Here is a 23,886-nt window from a genome sequence, read left to right on the forward strand (position 1 = left end):
AATATATTTAATATAGGGCGTTAAATTAGGTTGACTTTTCACGGGTTCCGGTTGCTGGGTTAAAACCAAGTTTTATGTTTTCTCAGATTTCGAGTATCGGGTTAAACTGGGTATTTTTTCTTATTATCATGATAAGGCACATCATAATTTTGTTAAACAGAAATGATTTCAAGGAGTTTTCTCTGAAATCTCAGAAATTTACTCCTTTTGCAGAAAATACAAGTACTAATGATTATCCAAATCAATATAATTATATAAATTTTACATATTATACATATATATATATATAAAATAATAATCTATATATAATAATATAAATATTACAAAAATTAAGTCATTAAGTCATCAACACTTTATGGTAATTGTGTCATTAAAAACTTTATACAAAACCACTAGATAGTCTTATTTGTGTATTAAAATTAGTTTCAATTGATTTATGACAATATAATAAACCAAAATGTACTGCTAAGACTAGAAGATAGCTTAAAAATGTACTTCATGTTATGTATTATTGAAAAATATCAAAAATAATTAGTTATTCGTATAAAGCATGCACATAACTAGGTCTATTATTTTAAAATATTTTGGTAAATGGAATTAAGTATGCAGTTAAATAATTAGGAATATAATCACTGGAAAACACATATAAATGAAATATAAATAATAGTATTGTACATTATAAAATTAGAATACCTAAGAAGAAATAGTGAAATAAAACAATGTAATATTAAAATTTTTATTTATTTATTATATTTGATTAACTTAATACTTTCTAGAATGGTCGAAGCAAAATGTTCGTGTATATAATTTAATAATGAACTGACAATTTTCTAAGTGCTGTTGTCTACCGTCATCGTTGGCATTGATGGATAGTAATTAAAAATACACATTTAGTTTTCCATTTACGTTCGCCGAAAATAAAGTAAAGATAAATGAATTATTTTTTTATTTATTTGTATCAGATTAGTTCATGGTTTATCATTTTAAATTATATTGCAATATTAATTTAAACTCAGGTGTTTAAATTGAAACTGAGTTTAATTTTTTCTTTGGTTCGAGTTTCAGGTAAAAACCGAGTTCACATTGGGTTTCGGTTTTGGGTTCATACTCAGTTTCAAATTTTTCCCGGGTACCCCGAATTTCAAAACCAGATTGTACCCGTTTTGATTCCTTGATTTAATACGTCAATACATTACGTTGAAAATAGATAAACTATATAATTATTATCTTTTCATATTTTTTCTGTTATTTTAAAAACATTATAAATGGGTAATTATATTTTATTTAACTCTTAATTAAATAACATACAATTAGAGTGAAAGAAGAACTATTAAAGTAATAATTTTTTTATTTAAAATTTTACTAACGTTTATAAAATTTAATTTTGAAAATAATTAAAATTTTGCCTTAGATATAGATTTATTAGAAAACAATAAATAATATTTGTTACATATAACGGTACTGTCAATTTTGTAATATAGCAATAATGACTTAAAACGATTGTAATATTCATCACGATTATAATATTGTTTTTATTCTTCAACATGATTATTTTTTTAAACGTGTAAATACATGCAAAATATAGAAAATTATAAAAGTTTATTAAACCATTTGAAAATATGTTATTAATGTAACCAGGTCGAGATTTTTAAAACATATAATTTTCAAAAAAATCATCTTCGATCAGCTATTGTCATACCATTTATACGTTTTACGATTTATACCCTATGTAATGAACTTTTCGATTAACCTTAACTATATATATAAGATTAATCGAAAATTGACTTACTACGAAAAGTAATATGTATATTTATATTGTATTTTTCTATTCAGAGATAAAGAGGTGCCACGTGGACAACAGCCACCTCCGTTATTACGATCGAGTACCTTGCCTGCCATCATTGTACCGGGCCTCAACATTTTACATGCTCAAATCGGACCAAATTCCACACCAAACGGTATAGTTTCAAATTCATAATTTTAATTTTTCAATGTCATGTTTAATATGGCATATACAAGCTAGAATATTTATTTTTTTAAACGGTTTTTCAAGTAGTGTCGTAATAAAAAAAAAAAAAAAAAGATGAAAATACGTGAGTAAAATAAGGTACAAAACACGGGTGCAATATAAAAACGCGTAAAGATGAAAATATTTCTTGTAATTTTATTATTGTGCTTCATTGAAATGCCCGATTTCGTTTAAAATTTGATTTTTAATTGGTCATACAATTTTAATATTTTCTTAGAAATTTCGTGTAAACTATTTTTCATTTTAAACCCAAGTTATATTGAATATTGTGGTCAATTTTACAAGTAAGCCTCGCGTTAATATTTAATATTTTATGAATTTGAACTATTAAAAAACGAAAGTAATTATCTTATTTTCTATGGTAGTATCATTGATTTTTAAATAAACCATAGATTTAAATTACAATATTTTGTAATTATGATATAATTGTTCCAAATTATATTTTTTATTATAATACTTTGCTTAAATTTGCTATTAATCGAAGTTCACCATAAATTTATCATGAACCCCTGATCTCAAGGTATATTCTAATTTTGTTACTAATGTTTCTTTCATTATGGAATGTTACTCATTATGATGAACGTTGAACACAATACATTGTTTATATCATATAGTGCAATTTTACTATAGTATACAAATATGTAATTTATTTTAAATTCTATAGACCTAATTTAAGGAATATTAAATTAATATAAAATATAATTATTGTCCTTTAATGGAAAATTTTAATACCTATAACTATAATAAATGGCATTTTTTTTTTTTTTTTATTGCGTTCATTCATGAAATTTTCGCTCCAGTACAAAAATAATGCATTCAAATTTATGAATCTATGGTTTAAATAATTAAAATGGAATAAATATTTTGAATGATTAATGTTTTATTTCTGTATAAAAATACTAATTATTTTTATAATTTTATTTTAATCGATTTATCAATACTAACCATTGATTGCGTATTGATTGATACTTGTATGGTATCTTCTTATAAATTAATGTTTTATGTAAAACATCCCATACACAACATGATGGAAGAAGCCATTTATTGATTACTTTATTCATTCGTTCACGATAAAAAAAACTGAAAATATCCATGATAAATAAATAATAGTACTTAGCTGTGTATTACAATAAACTTTTTTTCTTTCGGACGGCCAATACTCTCGGATGTACTAAAATTGCCTACACAACACGCCTCGGAATAATGAAATTAGTTCATGGACAGTGAATAATTAACGATGTAGCTCTGAACTAATTTCACAACAATTATGATTGTCACGATTTATATCTTATGTATCGGAATCCCAATTTCGTTAAAACAACACACGGTATACTTTTAAAAGTTTCAGGGTGATTTATACGATTACTTAAGGGGCAGATTCCAATGATAGATTTTGGAGAACTACAGCTCTAAGTGATATTCGATGTTTGATTTTAAAACTTTTGCTCGTGAGTTATTAAACACCATGCGTTGGCGTTTCATCGCTATCATATTTAACGGTACTGCAACTGCTTAACCAGTGGTGCACAATCTTTTTTGATCCACAACCTCAATATTTATTTACTTTTACGAGGCGAACCCTACGTAGGTAGGTTAATACACGTATTAATAATACACGTAATGTATAACTTTTCATTTGATGTTAAATAATTAGCGGCCCTCGGGTTATTCGCCACTACTCTTCACCATGTGTTCTATTTATTCGTCAAGTAATAATGTGTATAGTTTTTCTGTATCAACCATAAACTGCGTTGTACTAGATCAGTGTTGGTCGATTACGGTAATAAAATACGAGTCGTTCGATTTTGGTCATGAAACGGGCTGTTTATAACGGACAACACCTGAATAATATATTTAGCCATTTATGTCTTCGCTACAACTAGTAGTGGTACCACGTGTTTCTCATATTGCAGCTCTACTGAAGTTATAATGTGTCGGAACGAAAACAATAGTGTTCCAAACGATAGTTGTACAAGTAAAACGACTTTTTCCATTATTGAAATATATATTAGCTATAATAACAGCTGACGATATATTTGACTTAGAGATATGGTTTATACATCATAATCGTATTGGCTAACAAAAAAAGCACACGCAAATAAACAGTTCTAAAACCATTACGATAAATAGTTAGGTGGCAGTAATCAGTTTCGGAAAATATATCAATAATAATAATTATGATTTTGTCTTCATATTTGTACTTGTAGATACAAAATTTAGTTTTGATATTTACTTTTTTTTTTATTTCCAATCAAATATATTTTTAAACTTAACTTGAGTCCTATTTAATTTTGTATAGAACGTTCATAGTTTCATACAATATGATCAGTAAACTGCTACAAAATTATGCTGTCATACGAATTACTATTGATGACCAGTTTTTAAATTGATGAAGTTTTCGTTCACTTTTCAAAACCATTTAATTCAGTAAATCTCACCATTTTAAGTGAAAAAGTTGAACATTTTTGCATAAGAAATCTTATGAATTGATGTCCAATTTCTCATATAACTTCTATTCGCCATATGCTTCAGTGTATGAAATCGATTCAGCTGCTATTCCGTATGTTTTCCCTCCAATTTAATATGAAGTTTTTGCATGGCTCCAATATTTTTTCTTCCCTTCAGAAATAATGTTTCTTTGAACTTTTCAACATTACTTCTCTTAGCTTATGATTAAGAGCTTTTCATTTTCGGAGACTATTAAATTACCGTATTACTAGAGCGCGTCTTTGAACTGGTGCGATCAAAATGACTTATCATTAAACAAAAGTAAATGTGAAAATCAATAATTTTAACTCGCTTTCGTTTACAAACTTATTTTGATAGCAAAAAGTAATTTATTTTTCTTAATTTCAGTAGTCGATGAGTAATATTTACACAGATTTACTCGTATGAACTGGGGTTTTGTTATAAAAATTTATTGTAATTTTTCTTACTAATATTTTAATTTTCGATTTATATGCTGATTCAAAATAGTGGTTTCTGAGATATATGGTTTTAATTTTAATTATACTGATTCTATATTTTACTATTGTAATTTTGATTTAAATAAAGGTTTTATCATTTATAATTTCAGTTTAATTTTAAATACCGATTTTCATTTTTACAACTTAGCTATTAAAATTGATTGTCTAAATATTTATTTTTTGTACTTTGATTTTTAAACCATACAAACGGGTTCAAGCTTTGATCTAAAGTGTTATTTTTATTCGAAATTATAACGTGTTATAACATATGTTATTGAAGTTATAGGAGAGTCATGTCAGATTAAAATATTTTACATTTAGTTATTGTTGACGTTTAAGCTACTGCTATTAAAAAATAAAAAGCAGTAAAATGTATTTATTTCAAGTAAATGTAATGTGAAATGTTATTTTTGGAATTTTTACCATCCAGAGTTATTTTTCAAAAGATATGCAGTATTCCGTAATAAGATATCTGACATTTTTAGAGTGAACTTCTTTATATGTCATGAAAAGTGTAGATACTAACCTAGCCTTTTAATAGTTTCAACTATTGTCAAGAATACAATTATTTTAAAATTTAAACAGAGTTACATATAAATATTTATATAAAAATATTATACATTATTATATTATATTAAACTTTAAAAATAAAATTATGTTGACCAAATTACATTAAAATATATAATTCCATAACTAACTATGCAATGGCATTTGTCTATGACGAATTATAAATTATTATATACCTACTAATTAAGATAAATATTTTATTAGATTTGATCACAAATTATATTGGGGATATGCCTTATATAAACGGCAAAAAAATCCAAAAAGAAATATGATATTAATTTTGCATATTATGTTCATTTGATGACATAAATCATACAATTAATGTAATAAAACCAATTTAAATTAAATATTTTTAAAATCAAAGGCCTTGCTTCATATACTGTGTCTTTATCTAAAATTCTCAATTTATTCGCATTTTTGAGTTCTTAAACAACCTATTTTGTGTTGTAATATATTTACATCCTAGTACAACTTAACATTTAAAAAAAAAAAAATAAAAGTAATTGGGAATTCTGTATTTCGTTTTCCAGTTGAAAAATATAAAAAGGATTTTTTACATCTACCGTTGCTAGTTGATTCATTTTTTCTTTTTATACCGTTTTCGTTAACGTTATTGAATACATGAAAGGTATTAAAAATTATAACAAATAATATTATATTATTTTAAAGAAATATTTTTATGTTTATAATTCATAATTAAGTTAATATTACGTTTTTTGTAAAAAAATATTTGATGTTAATTTAAAATTTGATAGTTAAATATTATTTAAATTGTTAAGTGGAACGATTCATTTTCTTCAATTTATAAAAATAAAAATAAAAAGCAATAGGTATTAATTTCCTATATTATATTGCTGCTTAAAGAACAAATTCAATATATAATATATAGGTAGACCATATTTTCAATTAGTTTTCGAAACATTTGAATTATAAATAATACCAACAATTAAATGCCATCTGTTCAACTATTGATAAATCGTGTTTCATTATGTTTTCGATCAGTTTAGTATTGTAGTACTCACACTTGCGATGACTGTAATTAGTTACAAGCCTCTACAGTGAAGGAAATTATCTACTTGAAAAATGTTCCCAATTACAATTAGATGTATTTTCATTGATATACGAAAGACATTGAAATAACTTGTATATGCTGTACGTGTGAATTGAGAGTGTTGTTAACATGCGGTTATGTGAACGCCGTCCGAACATATTGAGTAAAGTGAAAACATTATTTATGTAAAATCATTTTATGCTTTACGTTGGAAGTGATATACATTTTATATGGCTGGACAAGTAAAGTATTTCGATAAGTTTTTTCGTTTAAACCTGAGAACATTCCTCGAATATGAGAATGCATCAAATGTAATATTGCACGATGGTATCAATCGATTCTTATGTAAATCCGTTTTTAAACCGAGTGAGAAGCAAGAAATATTTTATGTAATATATAAAAGGCGCGGGAATTCAGCAAATTTATCTCTGAGCAACATTAAGTATACGCAGTGAAACAATATCAACATTTTGAAATATTAATCAGGAGAAATCAATTTGGACTTTTTTGAGAGGTACGAAATTGTTATAAATGCCAAATAAAATGTATTCGTACAATTTTGTAGTTGAAGATTTTAGACAATGATTGTCCTTCACTACGAAAAAATGATAATAAAATAATAAACAAGCTTTTGATAGATCACGTTATCGTATTTATTGTATTAACTATTGAGTTCTAAGGTAAAAGAAAAATCGAAAGCAGAAAAAGAAGCTACGTCGGTTTATTTATAATTTTGACTATCTCGTTAACCGAAATACAAGCATGATGAAAAAGTTCATAGGTTCAGTCAACAGTTTGCAGCGATGAATAATAAATTTAATAAGTGGATATTTTGATAAATATTCAGCTGTACGGTATCTCGATGAGTTTCAGTTTACCATCGTAGTATATCTACCGGACGATCTCGTCGAATTCTTTTAATTAAGATCGGTAAAAACAATAGGAACCGAAGACGATGAAAAAAAAAAAAACGATTAAGTTAATATTAGTTTTGAAGCACATTGAGGACTATGCGGATATTGAGATTGAATTTTTAAATCAAATGGCTTTAAAACAAAAGTGGACAGAGTATGTCAATACAAAACGCGATTGTAAATTAATAATGTTCTGAATGGCTTCGTCTGTGCTGTCAATGAAAAATATAGAATACAATGCTACTGTATTCAAATTCTCTGAATGGAGCAATATTTGGAAATCAACCGAAAATTGGCCATTCGTCGGAGACAGTATACAAATTAGGTAGCTATCTAAAAAGAACCAATAGGAATTCCACGGAATGTTATATAAATGTTATTAGTGATACCAAAATATATCTATGTATGAGCACGGTAATAATTTATCCAACAAAATGGTATGTATTTTTAGTTACATTCTATATGTATATGTATAACCTACGTAACACTCATATTTGTGTATATATTTTATTTTTACACGACAGTGAAATACCATACAGTTTTGAATCATTCAGGGGTTATTTTTTTGACAATGGGAACCAATATATTTGGATATTCTGCTTGTTCAATAATAGAAATTGGTTATTTCATACAGCTTAGTTAAATCATTCATCAAATAGGATTGAAATTATTTTATGGTACCGCTGTGAAAAAAAAAAAAAAAACAACTTTATTATTTAGAGGAAGGTATTTTAATAAATATTTACTAAACAGAAGATTCTGGGGTTTACAAAGTACTCGATATTTTTCCAATCGGAGCATGTAACACTCAAATATTGTGTTTACAAATTTCTGAAGTAATATGCAAATAGAACTGTAAATCCACACCAATGAAATAGGGCTTCTATAGTTGATATCAAACGGCCTATATTGTCTCATCAGAATTCAAATCGTGAGAGTAAATGATTTTTTTTTCGATATCGATATCGCTTATTTTTAAATATTAATTACATTTTTTGATTTCTTAATACTGTAAATTCAATATCAGTTCTATCTATACCCTATGGGTATATTGTGCACGTTCTCAGGGTCTCTATCTAGCTAGAGGCTCAGAATAATATAAATTAATTATTTTAAGCAGTAACGTATTAATGCAACAATCTATAGAAAAAAATTATTCTAAATTCTAGGAAAAAAATCTAAGGCAAATGGAAATGTTTAAATGTTAAATAATTAATGAATGCTCCTCTATTGTGTACGATTCAATTATGTATATTTTATTTCTTATCTCATTATTTTAACAGATTTTTCTTTAAAAAATGAATCAACCACATTGCCTGGCTATATAGAAGTCATCTTACAAAATGAGCTTTTGATATTTTTACTCAACTTTTTTTTGACGTACTAAAGGGCACCTAAGCTCTGTGTGCATATGGATGCCTACATAACCTAAAACGGTCCTCAATAGTATATTTCATAATAAACGTGGTTAAACATATACGAATTTACAGATATAAGAATGATATTAAGCAAAAAAATCAGTAAATTACCACATTATACGGTAATTTTGCTTAGCATTGACTCAAATACGGCATTTTCGTTTAGTATTGTTAATCATTTTATAATTGTATCACACAATATTATATTTCTATACATTACAAATACTGTTAACATTGTGGGTTTTAATAATTTTGTGATTGTGGTTTGGCTCATCGGCCATGATATACAAGTGTTATTATGATGGTTTTGCTATTTATGAAATATGTTGTTTATTGCAATATATTTTCTTGTTTCGATACATATGCTCATAATATTTTCCTCTGTTAACAATAATATTGATGTCTTACATCCCTAAGCTAAAAGTACGTGTATGTGTTTTGAGGCGTTAAAGGATATCTTAGAGTTTATCCATGAGTGTTAATTGATTCTGCAGAAAAAATTATTTTAGAATAATTAATTTATTAATTTATTTTGACTACGTAATAATAAAAATAATAAGATGATTCAGGAAAAGTTATTTTTCTCAAAACTATTACGTCGTTACCTCGTGGTTTAGGAGAGCAGTATACCAGTGGTATTGCGCACTGATCTAAATGGGTATTCGTTGGTGCATATATAATACATATACGTGCATAATACGTAATGCTAACATTGCGGTTTTCGGGTTTGCTTAGCACTGCAGCAGAGGCGCAATCGAAATCACTCTATTGCGTTTTTAAATTCAATTTAGTTAGGAAACACTCATTTCTGTGCGCGATATCGTGTTCAATTATAAAATAGTATTGATTGTTGCGTTATACTACCATAATGTATCATGTTATACATGTGCGTTGTTCACATGCGATGTATATAATTACGAAAACGATCATTAAAACGTTTTGTATAAAACAAAACCCCAATAATAGTTATAAAGTAGGTTTTACTGGTATTAGTTTATAATTGATGTGATCAGTGCAATGAAATGATTTGAAGTTCAAGTAATTACTATTTTTATAACATTTTTTTTTTTGTTACAAAAAAGGCTATCCAAAAATATTCAAGTACTACACTACGAATTGCAATAATATATACTAATAAACACAATACAAATATTTCTCGTTTAAAATCCGAGGTCTTATTATTTATTTATTTGGTAAGGTGAAAGAAGTTCACTTACCTCCCTGGTACCATCAAGTAAAAATTTTGGTGTCAAAATGGTTTTATAAATCAGTAACCAATTCGTACCGTTTCGGACACTGTACGATGTTTTTTCGAGTTTCGAGTGCTGGAGTCAATTGACACTGGCACCCGAAAATAGAAAATTGATTTTAGACGAGTTAGAAATTCCAAAATTTGTGGTTACGAATCGATTACTAATTTTTGAAAAAATTTTGATACCAAAATTTTCACATGGTCAGTGACCTCATATGCAGGAGTTTAGTAGCAGTGGTACTGCAATTGAATCGAAAAGAGGAGAAAAAAAAAACTTTACTTATTTATCGAAAAATGTCTCGAGATAAATAGTATCAAAACTACGTATGCTAATATTATGTGTGCAAATTCATAAAGAAAAAAAAATGTGTTAAGGGTGTTAGGGAAGCGTTTGTTGAAAGATAGTTTTTAAAAGGCAATGTATATAAATATTTCTTAGTGGTATAATGTATGAAATATTATAAGATTTTTTAATATGTAAATGAATAATCTCAATTAATTATTAGTCTGAACGTTGAAACGTATCTCGAATTCTTAATTCTCATGTTTAAGTCTTTAATTATGGTTTATCTACCTGAAGGGTAAGTCTAAATAACTTTCTAAGAGTGTTTTGATTATCTGATAGTCAAATATTAAATTAAAATATATACCCAAGTCTTGCGATAAAACGTTTATTAAAATTGTAGTATTATTTTACGATCTTTACTATATTATATTAATATAAAATAAAAGAGTTAACTTCTCATATAGTTTTATTGCACCATGAAAAAACTAAAACTTTAAACCCCTATAAAGTACATAGAAATAATTAAATAATAGTAAAAATGCATATTTTAATGTATCTTACTGTATGAGTCTTACTGTACTTTAATGATCTTAATGTATGAGTACTCAAATGTAGTTTTATAATGTTCTATAAGACCTACCTAATATTTTTAATGAATGATATATTATTGAAATAAAGATAATAGTTATAGATTTTTCGAAGAATATCAAAATGAAAAATGTTTTTAATTAAATGACACCAACAAGATAATTAGATATATTAGGAGTACATGACTCGTATGATAGTATTGCTAAGTTGGTTTGAAGCTACACGACTGCTTTAAAAAACAAGATAAACGCTTAAAAGAATATGATTTGTTGCACTTAAAACATATTTTTTTTTTTTTTAAATATGCTCTTAAAATTATTTTTAACATTGAGAAATTTTTTTTTGTTATTATGAAAATTCTTGTTCTCATTAATTATTCGTCTTCTTTTATCTTTTTTTTCACTTTGAAAATTATTTCCAAAAAATTAATATAGATGGATAGATTCGTTATAATTTTACCTTATATTTCAAACAAATTCAATGTATGAATATATGAATATTAACTAGATTTTTATCAAATTTTATCCATTCATTTATAAAAATGAATAAAAAACATAAAAATTTAAAAAATGCTCTTAAAATTAAAAAAAGTCTTAAAAATGTAGAAAAAATACAAAATAAAAGTTACATTTTTCGATTTCTTGTTATATGAAATGAACATTGTATTTGGAAAGCAATGTTTCTGGACACTTGGAATAAAATACAATTTTTATTAAAATCTGTTCTCTAGTCATCACATTATTAGCGCATTAAATATAAAATCTTCTATAGACTGTTAAAAAAAATTATTCTAAAATGTAACGATATATTTTATATTACAGTGAACTTCATACTGTTTTAAGCTCAACTCTCCCAGACAGGTTGACTTTTGGCTGATTTTAATCTATATAATACAGATATATAAAATATTATGTATACACGTTTGATTTAATATGAAGTATTTGATAAGGAGGATTCAAATCAATGGTATGGACTGACATTATGTAGACATTGATTTAACTAAAGGTGTTGGAGAGAAAGAGTAAAGTATTGAATTAGTAAATATTTTTATTATCAGTATAGCAAATTGACGTCGCTCAGCCTCAACGTCTAGCGGAGGGCTACGCGCACCCTTGACCCTCTACCCCACTTCCTCCCCACCATTGGGTGTACTACGCAATTTGATAATGCTGTATGTAGATAAAAGCGTTGTCGAATCGGTCGCCGAAGCTACCTAAAACAAGAGTGATGTATATAAATAATTCATGACGGGACGTCAAGTCTAATTGTTAATCAGGAAGTTAGGTTTTTAAAATGGATGAGCAGTTGGTATTTATGATTTATAGAAGCTAGATAATAGGCCAGTATTGGCATGAGTTGTCAAAACGATCTGAGTCAGTTTCTCTCGTTCTGGCTGATTATTGATTTTGTCAACATAATAGTCGATGCGATAATAGTCGCACGATACGACGAGATAAGAATATATTTAAATCCTTTTTCACTGTGGTTATTTCATCGAGCTCAAATGGTTTATTTCCTGTTATTGATTAGTCATTTATTTTTATAAATGGTTATTATATCCGGATACATTCAATTATTATGATATTACCTATTCCATGTTAAGTTTTTTATCATACATCAGTATTATTACACCTGCACAACAATATTTACTGTACATACTTGACAGTGTGTTTGAGTAAGGATAATTCGAAATTTAAACCACCCTGGAAAATGATCAGGTTTATTGGCGTTAACTTATAGCCAAACTAGTTAAACGAGAGAAAAAAAATTAGTTCCTCGTACTACGCATAAAATTTCACGTTACGATTCTAAACATAAAATTTATCATATCTGAAATCATTGCGACCATGTCTGGCGATTTACTGCAAATTATTGAATCGATCGACTGAGTCATGAACGGTTGGGTCGAACGTAAAATTATAAATAAACACTTGGTACACAATTTTTATGCTTCAGCAATAATTTTTAGACGACCATTATAATTCATTTTGTAGGGAGACTCATAAAAACTTTAAGTATGTTACCTATGTAACCAACTATTATTAGTGTTTGGAAATCACAAAAAATATTTTTTTTTAAATATGATATTAACATAATTACCTTAATTTTGATTTTTATTCGGAACATTAAAAAACGATACCGGTGGTAAATTGAGTAAAATTATTAATCAATAATGTTATGTCGTTTTTATAAAAAAGGGGTTTTTATTTTTTTACATTTACGAAAACTAAAAAACGGCGTTATGAAATTAGGTAATGAAATATGGTAACGAGTTTATTACATGAAATAATAATAAAGATAAAAACATGTTACAATAAAATAGTTCATGTGTTAAATGTTCTCTTGATTCGTATTCATAAAAATAATGCTACAGAGTACACTAATACAGAATGATACTCCAAACATACATTTAAGCTGGAATGTTTATTTTAGGAAATGCAATAAGTTTCATCGTATCATTTACAGATTTAATGATGTACCGTGCTAGAATGTTTTAAAATTATATTATGAAATCCTTAGTTTGATCATAAATGATATGTTTGTCGTATCCATTTGATGAAATCGATCATTTTATGAAACTGCTTTTTCATACTTTGTCAAATACATAATTGTTTTACGAAATTGTCATTCCATTTCAATATCGTTCACTTCGTGTACCATACAAGGTATTTTATATTTATTGAAGTAAGCCAATGAGTTAGGTTAGATTAAAGTATACCTACAAAATATCTTCAAATACTTATAAATGTCACCTTAAATTTATTTTTTAGTTTTTACTTGATATCTTTTCCATCCTTATAATTTAAAATTAAATTAAATGTTTTGTAAAATATAACAATTTATACATATTATGATTTTATAATTATTATGTTAGTTAAATATATTTTCTGAAAAGATAAAATACAGAAATATTGACAAAATATATTTTTTATATAAACTCTAGTATTTTAAGTTTAAATTGTATGGATTCTAAGTATTCATGGAAAAATAAATTGATATCCTTGGAACCTTCTTATATAAATTAGCGTGGTTCTTTCCGTTATAATTGACTAGAGTGATACAGTCGTAAATTGTTTTTGTTCAGGTTTATCCAGATAATATTATTCCAGCTTATTATGAAATTCACGTTAACCATTAAAATGCTTCATATTTAATCAAACCGAATAGAACCATTAGTGAAATAAAATTGTGTGTAAGTTCAATAGACATAGACGTGCGCAGACCCGTATTTTAGGGGATGCCTACAATACTTTTAGACCATACCTTAAAAAATTGTGTAGGTATATTTAATAAATCATAATGTACAAATAGTTAAACAAACATAACTTTTATATTTTATTAATTACTGTACCTAGCATATTAATCCTTGAATCTCCTTGAATCTCGTATATTTTTTCAGATTGTTTCAATTATTTTTAATTTATACTTTTGCAATGAATAGTAGCAGTTATATTATCATAATAAGATTATGCACAGTTTAGAAAATTTTCTTATTACGAAACATCATTTATTTTTTACCAAATATTTCAAATATTTTAAAATAAATTACATTTTATTTGAGCAATATCAGTTAAAATACAGCCCCCTAACTCTTAGAATTAAATTGTAGCCTACCCTATGCATATACCTATGACTATAGAATGCGATTCATACAACAACTATACCCTTGAATATCGAATAATCAAGGTATTATCAAAATACTGTTAGGACATACAATATCAAAACCAATAAAACCTATACAATGCTGATAGCTTACTTTTCATTTAGCTGTAATTGTGTTATTTTAAAGTTGCTGATAAAAACCATTACAGAAGTTAATCGGATAAAATATCTTATATAGTACACGAAGGGAATGACTAAATTGCAAAAAAAAAAACAAATATTCAATTTTAAATCTAAGTGACCAATGTGTAAAATATTTTCCTCTTTTGGAAAAGCCGTTACCATTTCATAAAGTTGTTCAATTTCACCAAGTGACTACGACATAATCGAATATATTAAATAATATAAATCTATACTATACAAGATAGCGAACATTTTTACATTTTACATAAATAAAGTAAAGCCAGTTTTAATCTTATAGTATAGAATTGATATCTGTGAATAAATTTAATATAGTTATTGGTTATTTATCAGACTAATCAGAACTTGCATATAATATACAAATTGATACATTAAAAAACCTTACTCTCGTGGACAGAAGAATGGAGTTGTAAATAGTATAAGAATATTTAAATAAGTGTTTCTTAGATATAAATTGTGTAAGTTTAAATAGTACTTATTTTTATATTTGCATATTGAATTAAATAAATAATTTATAAAATTTAAAATATTTAATTATACTAGTATTCTTTAGTACAAGCATCTTTGGTTCACTCTTTTTAATGGGCCCCCCCTGCGGAAAAAGTCTGTGCACGCCTATGTAGCCGGTAGTACTGTATGATTAATTTAATTAATCTACGTGGTATGACTAGTCAATTAACTATATTTTTATTCAATTAATTTTTATTCGATTAATTTTTATTCAACTAATTTATATTATTTGTCAAATTATTTATTCGATTAATCATTAACTAAATGTACCTTTTTTTGAACTCATTTTGATATAATAAAACTTGTAACTTACATTAATGTAATATTTATTAAAAAGGTTAGTTACATTAAAACATAAACAATAACACCACGAACCAATAGTCCATAAAATAATATTAATATACTATCTTGCAATTTCTTAGAATAATCTATCTATACATATTCTCTATATAAATTAAGAATCACAGAACAATAATATTGACTCCTGTAGTAGGCCTTTATAGTTTTAGAGCTTATGTCATTATTTGTATACATTATGTGTGAACATTTTTTATTAGCCTTACGGGATACGAATAAATGACTGCAAAGGAAACTAATTTTAAATTTCTTAAAATTAGTCGGTAATTCGGCCACAGAACACATTGTAATCTACTTGTATATATCCTGGGGTTTGGTTTCGGTACTCTGCAATATGTAGTAGGTACTTAGTCATTGGTCGGATATCTATTTATAAAACCATTAAACGAATTTTAATTGGTTAATTTTTAGTCGAATTAGTCGACTAATTTAATTTGTTCAAAATAGATGGTTACAGAAATTTTAGATAAATTATTATTCGGTAGTAACAAATAGCCGCATTTTCCCATCATTAGTATGGAATAAAAATAATAGTAAACATATTTCAACGCAGATCGAAGAGATCACAAAATTATGACATTTATCGCCTATTAATTATTTCCATTTATAGTGAAAATAAAAGGAATTTTCGTCAAATTTATTAATAACAGGGTGTTAGATTCATATTTTACTTTCAAAATACAATTAAATAAAATTTAAAAAAAAAATGATAAAATAATAATGGTGACATTTTTTGGTAAATTCAATGAAATTTTAATTTAAAAGACCGTAAACACAACAAAAATGTGAATTATTCTCCGATGTATGCTCAATTATTTGCGTTATTTAATTAAAATTAAAAAATTAAAGTTATTATAATTTATGAGTTTCCTTTTTTATTAGAAACTAAGAACCTTGTACATTTTCGACAATCTTTCTATTGCTTATTAAACGTAATATTATGTTACTACGAGTAGATAATTTCAAACCGAGTAAATAATGACAATAATAATACGTATCTTATTTTTGTATTATAATTTCCATATTCTATGATTGCACAAATATTACTTGTTTCAATTGTTAAAATGTTTAAACAAATTTGATATTTTATTTAGAAATCGCTCAAATAAATGATTCATTTTTTTCTTTTCTTTAAGATCGTTGACGACTCACTTTACATGAAATATTTAATAATTTTCACACATCAGTGTAATATTTCTTTTGAATAAAACCTGGCTATATTTTCAATCATAATTTAATTTATTACATTAAAAAATACCAAGAACAAAATATCACTAAACGTTTGTGTAATATTATTTCATTATTATTTATTTGATTAAAACACGGTACTTACTGCCACTAGTTTATAATATTAAAGATATAGTGATTGTTTTCTGTACATATAAAATTACTTGTTCTGAGTGATTCATTACGGTCTAATTGGAACCGCTGAAGCTATGGGTTTGAAATTTAGTATGTTAGTAAATTTTATGATGCAAAAAAACTCCTAAGAAAGGATATTTCGAAATTCAACCCTACAAGTGTTAAAATGGGTAAGAATGAAAAAAATGTATAGAAAATTATATTTTTATAAACACCTTGGTCATTGCATTTGCTATAATTATTATAGCAAATATAATATATATTATATAGGTAGTTATTGTTAATATTATATTACAGATATGTTGTTTATTAAACCTGTTTGTTTAAGTTATTATAATTAATAATGCATTTAATGAGATCATTGATTGTTGATATATCTCAGATATAATATATTATATTAATGCCTATATTCAACACTTTATTGATAACATATTATATTATATTTTGGTTTTAAAATAATCGCGGCGGCGGCATGTGTCATTAGTGATTCTGTTTTTAGTGTTTTTGGCTATTTTTTATAAAACAAGACGATCTTATAAATAATAAGAATAATACTAATTTTACAATTTGTCTTCGAAATATTAAAATACATTATTTTTTTGCCAATTTTTGGATTTTACAATACACTGGAAATCTATGGTCAATACATTTAAAAGCAACTTGTAATATATAACTGATAAAATAAAAAGTTATTCGTAGGTAACACAAAAAAACTGCAGATCGATGAAGCTGGGTTATTCAGCTAGTTATATATATTTGGACATTAAATTAATTTCAATGGGCTGGAAATGTTCAAAAAAAATTACTTAATAAATCGTCTAGCTTGAGAGATTCAGATGGAAATAAAATATATAATAAGATTCCAACCGAAATTTGCAGTTGAACTAGAACAATTATTTATTATTTTCTCAGTCAATTAACGTGAAGTACCTACTATTATTTTTATTATTACATAATTGTGAAACTAAATATCAATTTTTCAAAATTAATTTAAGAATGAAAATTAAAATAAGAAAATATTGCTATCAATAAAAATGTAAGTACCATACAAGTAAACGTAATGAATCATGAACGAATAACAGAATATAAAAGAAATAATTTTGTATTTTCGTCAATAATATTGTTAAAGTTATAAATAGATAAAGTATTTTTGTTCATCTAATATGCTATTATTATTCATAACAAATTGAAATAATCGTATTTTTCACATAGAATTTGGATATCGTATTTTTGGTGATCAAATCAGTTTGACCTTCAAATAGTTTGACCCATCAATTATCATATCTTTTGATTCGTAATCAGTAAGTTTTTGTAACATACTCACAGAAACTTTCATATTTTTATTTTACGTTTTATTTTATGAGTTCAATTTTCATCAAAGTTGCTATTAATAACAAAATTTAACGAGATTATGCACGTCACGAATGCATTTTATAACTTCGAACTTTATCGAAGTCGTTGAATTTCATCCAAAATATTATTGTTTTAATAATTCACTATTGAAAACGGAAAAGTAATTTTAATTAAGTATTTAAATATTTTATTATTATTATTATTATGATTCGAATTTACTATAAGTACAATATTGATATATTTCACATTTTATAGTTTCTTTTTTCCTTTTAAAGAATATACATTTAAAAATACAGATGTTATACAAAAAAAAAAAATTTTTTTTATCAATCAGTAATAAAGAAAACAATATTTAATCCCTTATTTTTCAAACAATGTATTTTTTAAATTAAATTAATATTAAAGTTTTAAAACTTTGATTCAATCCAATTAAACGGATTAAATACAATTAAATAAAAGTAAAATAAATATAATGTTACGTATTAAAGAAAGGATTTCATCATGTTTAGTAATATAAAATTTAAATAAAAATGTGAGTAAAATATCTTAATATTTTTTTAAAACAATTCTTTTTTTCAATTTACATAAGCTGATAATTATTATGTTATAACATGCTTCTTACTACTGCCTACTAGTTTCAGGAAATTAAAATTTCAATCACCACAAGATTTACGTGTAAATTTATTATTATATTCGCTGAATATAATAACTATAAGACCCAACCATTTAACAGAACTTTTGATAGATAATAGCTATTACATTTATAAAATATTTTTGACCCATGTAGTAAATAAATTTTTAATGAAACGTGCCTATACCTGAATTACTTTAACTTAGATCGTAAACTAGTCACCACAGGGGAGAAATCCGGTTCAATTATTTAGTTTTAATAGTATATTAACTATTCAGTATACTTTTGTACATAAAAATACTTGATGAAACCAACTAGAGAATTTTTGTTTATAAAAAATCAAAAACATCCAATTGATTGAAACATTTGTCTGGTCCATGATTTTTTCTATTTCATGAGTGTAACATTTAAATAATTAAATCTAATTAGCGTAAGTTATAAGCGTATATCCTATTCGGACCAAATGATTTCTTTAGGAATTCAAAATTAAATCACAATTATAATTAAATAATTTTAAACCTTTTAAACCTTTTATACCTTCTCTGGACTTCTACAAATAATTTAAGACCAAAATGAGCTAAATCGGTCCAGCCGTTCTCCAGTTTTAGCAAGACTTACAAACAGCATTAGATTTTTATTTATATAGATATATTATAAATTATATTTATAATTTAGGTTATGAAAATGTTTATGGTATTCACTGATACACTACATTTATTGATAGTTGTCAAGTTCAGTGGTGGTCTTTAGACATTTGGGGGGAAGGCTCTTTTGATAGTATCTTATATTAAAACACAAAGTGTTTAAACCAATAAACATTTGTAACTAAAAATGTAATTATTTATTTTCATAAATTCTTAAATTAAATTCTTATAAACAAAAAAAACATAACATAGCATTTTAAACCCGAGCGACCCGAGTGAAAAATATATTATAGCATAGACTCATGACCTGGAGGAAATCCAGACCTCCTGGACCCCCTCATAAAACGACCACTGATCAAATTCATAGGAACAAATTAATATAATCGTTTTTTAGTTCGATACACTTCAAAGTAAATTAATGTTTTTCTGTCTAAACGTCTATAGAATTGTTCAATAGTATACAAGTTAGAAAATAAATTAAAGAATTTTTTTTTATAACAAAATATTCTTCTTCAACTATAATAATTTTTTGGAAAGTAAATATTTAAGTTTGAAAATCCATTAAATTTATGAAAAAATGTATCAGGAAAGAAAAAACACAACTTAATATTTAATTAATAAAAATTTATACATATATTTATAAATCGATTATTTTAGTATTTTATTAAACTCAGGGCATATACTATAATGGTCTATTATTCAATTTTGTAGAATTCATTATCAATGTTTTTATCATATAAAAAATGCAATCATAATATTATTTGTTATTATAGTTATGTATATTTATGATAAAATATAATTATATCTTTGGTATAAATTAAAAATATTTGTTAAGTTTCGAATTTACAGGTTATTTTTTTTTACTTAGTACTTGAATGCATTAATCATAAATATAAAATTTACACAACAAACTAAAAATACGTTCCAAAAATTAATAAAACTAGTCTGTCGATTAAAAGCTCAAAAATATTTGATGAGAACATTTCTTTGAAATTAAGAAATATTGTTATATCACAGCATAACACATCTATACATAAATTATATTTTAAAGCCAGGGTGAGCAATAGGCTAATAATGCAACCCATACCTGACCGTGATACCTTTTGAAATCGAAAAGTTTCTCCAAATTCTAAAAGAAATAACTTTATATGTTTATTTATTACGTAAACTTAGTAAGAGTCGTTTGAAAAAATATTAAGAAAAAGTAAAATATCAATAATTCTTATTTAATTTTGAAAAGTTAGTTTCGTCAGGTAAAAAAAAAAAAAAAAAATTATTAATACTTAAATGTTTGTATTAAAACCAAGAATTTTATTATTATTTATTTTATGACAGCAAAAATAATTTATTATAGTATAAAAAAGTGAAACATTTAATCGCAAAAAATAAATAACATCACGTTGTATTTCAATTCAAAATGTGCTATTAAATCTAATAAATATTGATCTATAAATGTTTGTTAATTTATATTTTATTTCTTATATCTAATAATAGTATTATTTCACGCTCAACTTTTCATGCGTTTTTGTTATTTGTATAGAATAAGTATAGGCACGAATCTAAAACTGTTATAGAGAGGGGGTCACTTTTTTGAAAGGACAGAAATATAATATACGCAATTAATAATAAAAAAGTAAATTAAAACTAAAACTTAATAAATTAATGTTAATTCAAAACTAAATAAAAAATTTTAATTTTCTTTGTCTTATTGCATAGATTAATTTTTAAATAAATACAAAAGACCTAATAATGATGTTTTTTTTCTTCGAGTTCCTGACTCTCACGACTCCCCCTCCCCGGATCCGCGTCTAATAGTATATAATATTAGAGTGAATAACAATTACAAAATGTACAGATATACACTAAATTTAGACAATTTAATCAAAGAAATGGGTTTATTGTATGATAGTTCAAAATATTTTGTCCGTAGTAAAATTGAATAAAATCAAATATAGTACTCAAAGTTTTTATTTAAAACAAAGCATAAATCCTTATAGTACGTTTTTCATCTTACTGAATAAGTTTTTACATTTATGTGTGTGTTGAAGAGTATTTAAATTTAGTATTTAATACAATGTGTATATATATATATATATAAATGTTGAGAATTCCAAACAAATACCAGTTATATTATTATTATTATTATTTATTTATTTTTTCTTTATTAGCATTCCAATAAATTAGGCACTATGAAATCCGTATGATTTAACTGAATCTATCATCAAAAACAAAAACAAAAATACAAAAATACAAATCGTTGAATTCAATTTTAATAATGCATAATGTGTCGATAACTTATTCAATCTTTTTTGTGTATATTTTATTTGTTGAAAGTATAACGTAAAATTGCTTCATTGATTTGAATCGCATCGTGTTCGTTTCTAACCGATACATGTGATATCGTCGAAGCTGTTTGCACAACGAGTTGGCTGTCTCTATAAGAAAAATAAAAAATAAATAAATAAATGAAAATCGACTAGAACAAGTGTCGCGTCTGTTTCGAACACGTTCCGAAAATCAATTAGTCCACCATGCCTATATCTCTTATAAATTATTCACGTTTAAAACATTATCCGCATATACAAATGACTCCGACCGAGCTACTAACGAGTTTCTGTTAAAATTCGTTCGCGCATCTTTGTTTGTTCTAATTTTGTTTTCCTTTGTGCCACGCAGTGGTTCCACACACAATCGTACCAAAAATGCTTACCTGTACATAAACCATGTGGTATGAGTGTACGTGTGTACACTGTACGCGAATACGTAACATATACGAATGTTATTCGCCGTAATCCTGTTTACGACAAGGAAACGCTTCCTTTTTGTATTTTTTTCGCGAGCTTTTATTTCATGAAACACAAACACTAGATTACAATGAAAAGTGATGCACAACGATGCGTCGTTGGTGGGAATAAAGGTAAAACAAAAACTCTACACTTCCACCGTGCGTGTACGCAAAGGAATATCAATCAAAGTCTGTATTCAAAGGTCCCTACGACACCGTTCCCGCGGTGTTGACTGAAAATAATAATAACAATATTAATAATTTTTTATCATTCTAAATGTAGGTACGTGTATTTTTTGAGAATATTTATCTCAAATCAAAACTTCGTGAATGATAATAAAGACGTTTGGAATGCAGAATGTGTACGGTTTAAAGGTCGTATTAACCATACGTACGTGTTCTCAATCGATTTTATTCTCCGTTGTCTAGTAAATACAGTTATATACTATATATAATAATATATAAAATAGTATATAGGTATATACTATATAAAAGTATTAGTGATGGCAGATCCAACCACGTTGGAGTACTTCGTAGAATGTTTAATACGGTATTGTATGGATACACTGAGAATAACGATTCACGTAGACATACGATCTTTTTCTTTTTTTTTTTTCATAGAGATCCTGAAAAATCAAATCCCTGTATATTGTTCAATAATTTGACGCTTTATTGTTCGTAGCATGAACTCGGTATAAGATAAAAAATACTATATAGGAATAATTTATGAGAGAACTACAATTGCAATACGATTTGGTTTTCCGCGTAGGTAAAATTATGTATGTTCATAAACAATTATAACGTCTAGTGCAGTTGAGTAATTTTTAATAGATATAATAAAATGTAAAAAATATATAACTACTCAAATAAATCAAAATATTTATTACCATGAAAAAATAGATAACTGGAATTTTTTTTTTTTTGCTTCCATTTTATCGTCTATAATTTTAAGAATTTTTTCTCGTCTTGTATACAACTGCTAGGTCAGTTGGTTTGGAAACAATTTACAACTCAGTCAAATTAAGGCAAGTATTCACTTTTAATCCACTATGTATTGCAGTTAACTTTTTTTTTTTTTAAATAAATTTCATACGAAAAAATAAAATAAATGAACATTTATAATTTATTTAATATATTTATATATATATTTTTCAAAATTATAGGTACTTTTCATCCACTTTAATGTAACACATTTGCTTTTTTTTAAATACTAATTAATTAACTGATCTATTGTTCAAACAAAACTATATATTTAATGTTTAATTAATGTTTAATCGTATTTTGAAGAGAAGTGTAGATGATTGAAATAAAAAAAAATGTTTGGTTATGGATATAAGGAACTACTTAGTATACTTGTTTTAGTTATTTT

General features: G+C 25.7%; 1 protein-coding gene across 2 annotated transcripts in view; it reads left to right on the forward strand.

The window, feature by feature from the left end:
- LOC112687252 (ankyrin repeat and fibronectin type-III domain-containing protein 1) overlaps positions 1-23,886 on the forward strand; it is a 152,607-nt gene that overhangs the window by 28,665 nt on the left and 100,056 nt on the right. For both annotated transcript variants that reach the window (XM_025559858.1, XM_025559859.1), the window contains one exon: positions 1,834-1,958. In XM_025559858.1, coding sequence (XP_025415643.1) covers positions 1,834-1,958 — 125 coding nt within the window. The remainder of the gene's footprint in view (positions 1-1,833; positions 1,959-23,886) is intronic.

This window comes from Sipha flava, unplaced genomic scaffold (genome assembly GCF_003268045.1).
Source record: "Sipha flava isolate LNK unplaced genomic scaffold, YSA_version1 339_pilon_pilon, whole genome shotgun sequence".
In the NCBI taxonomy this organism is placed as follows: Eukaryota; Metazoa; Arthropoda; class Insecta; order Hemiptera; family Aphididae; genus Sipha; species Sipha flava.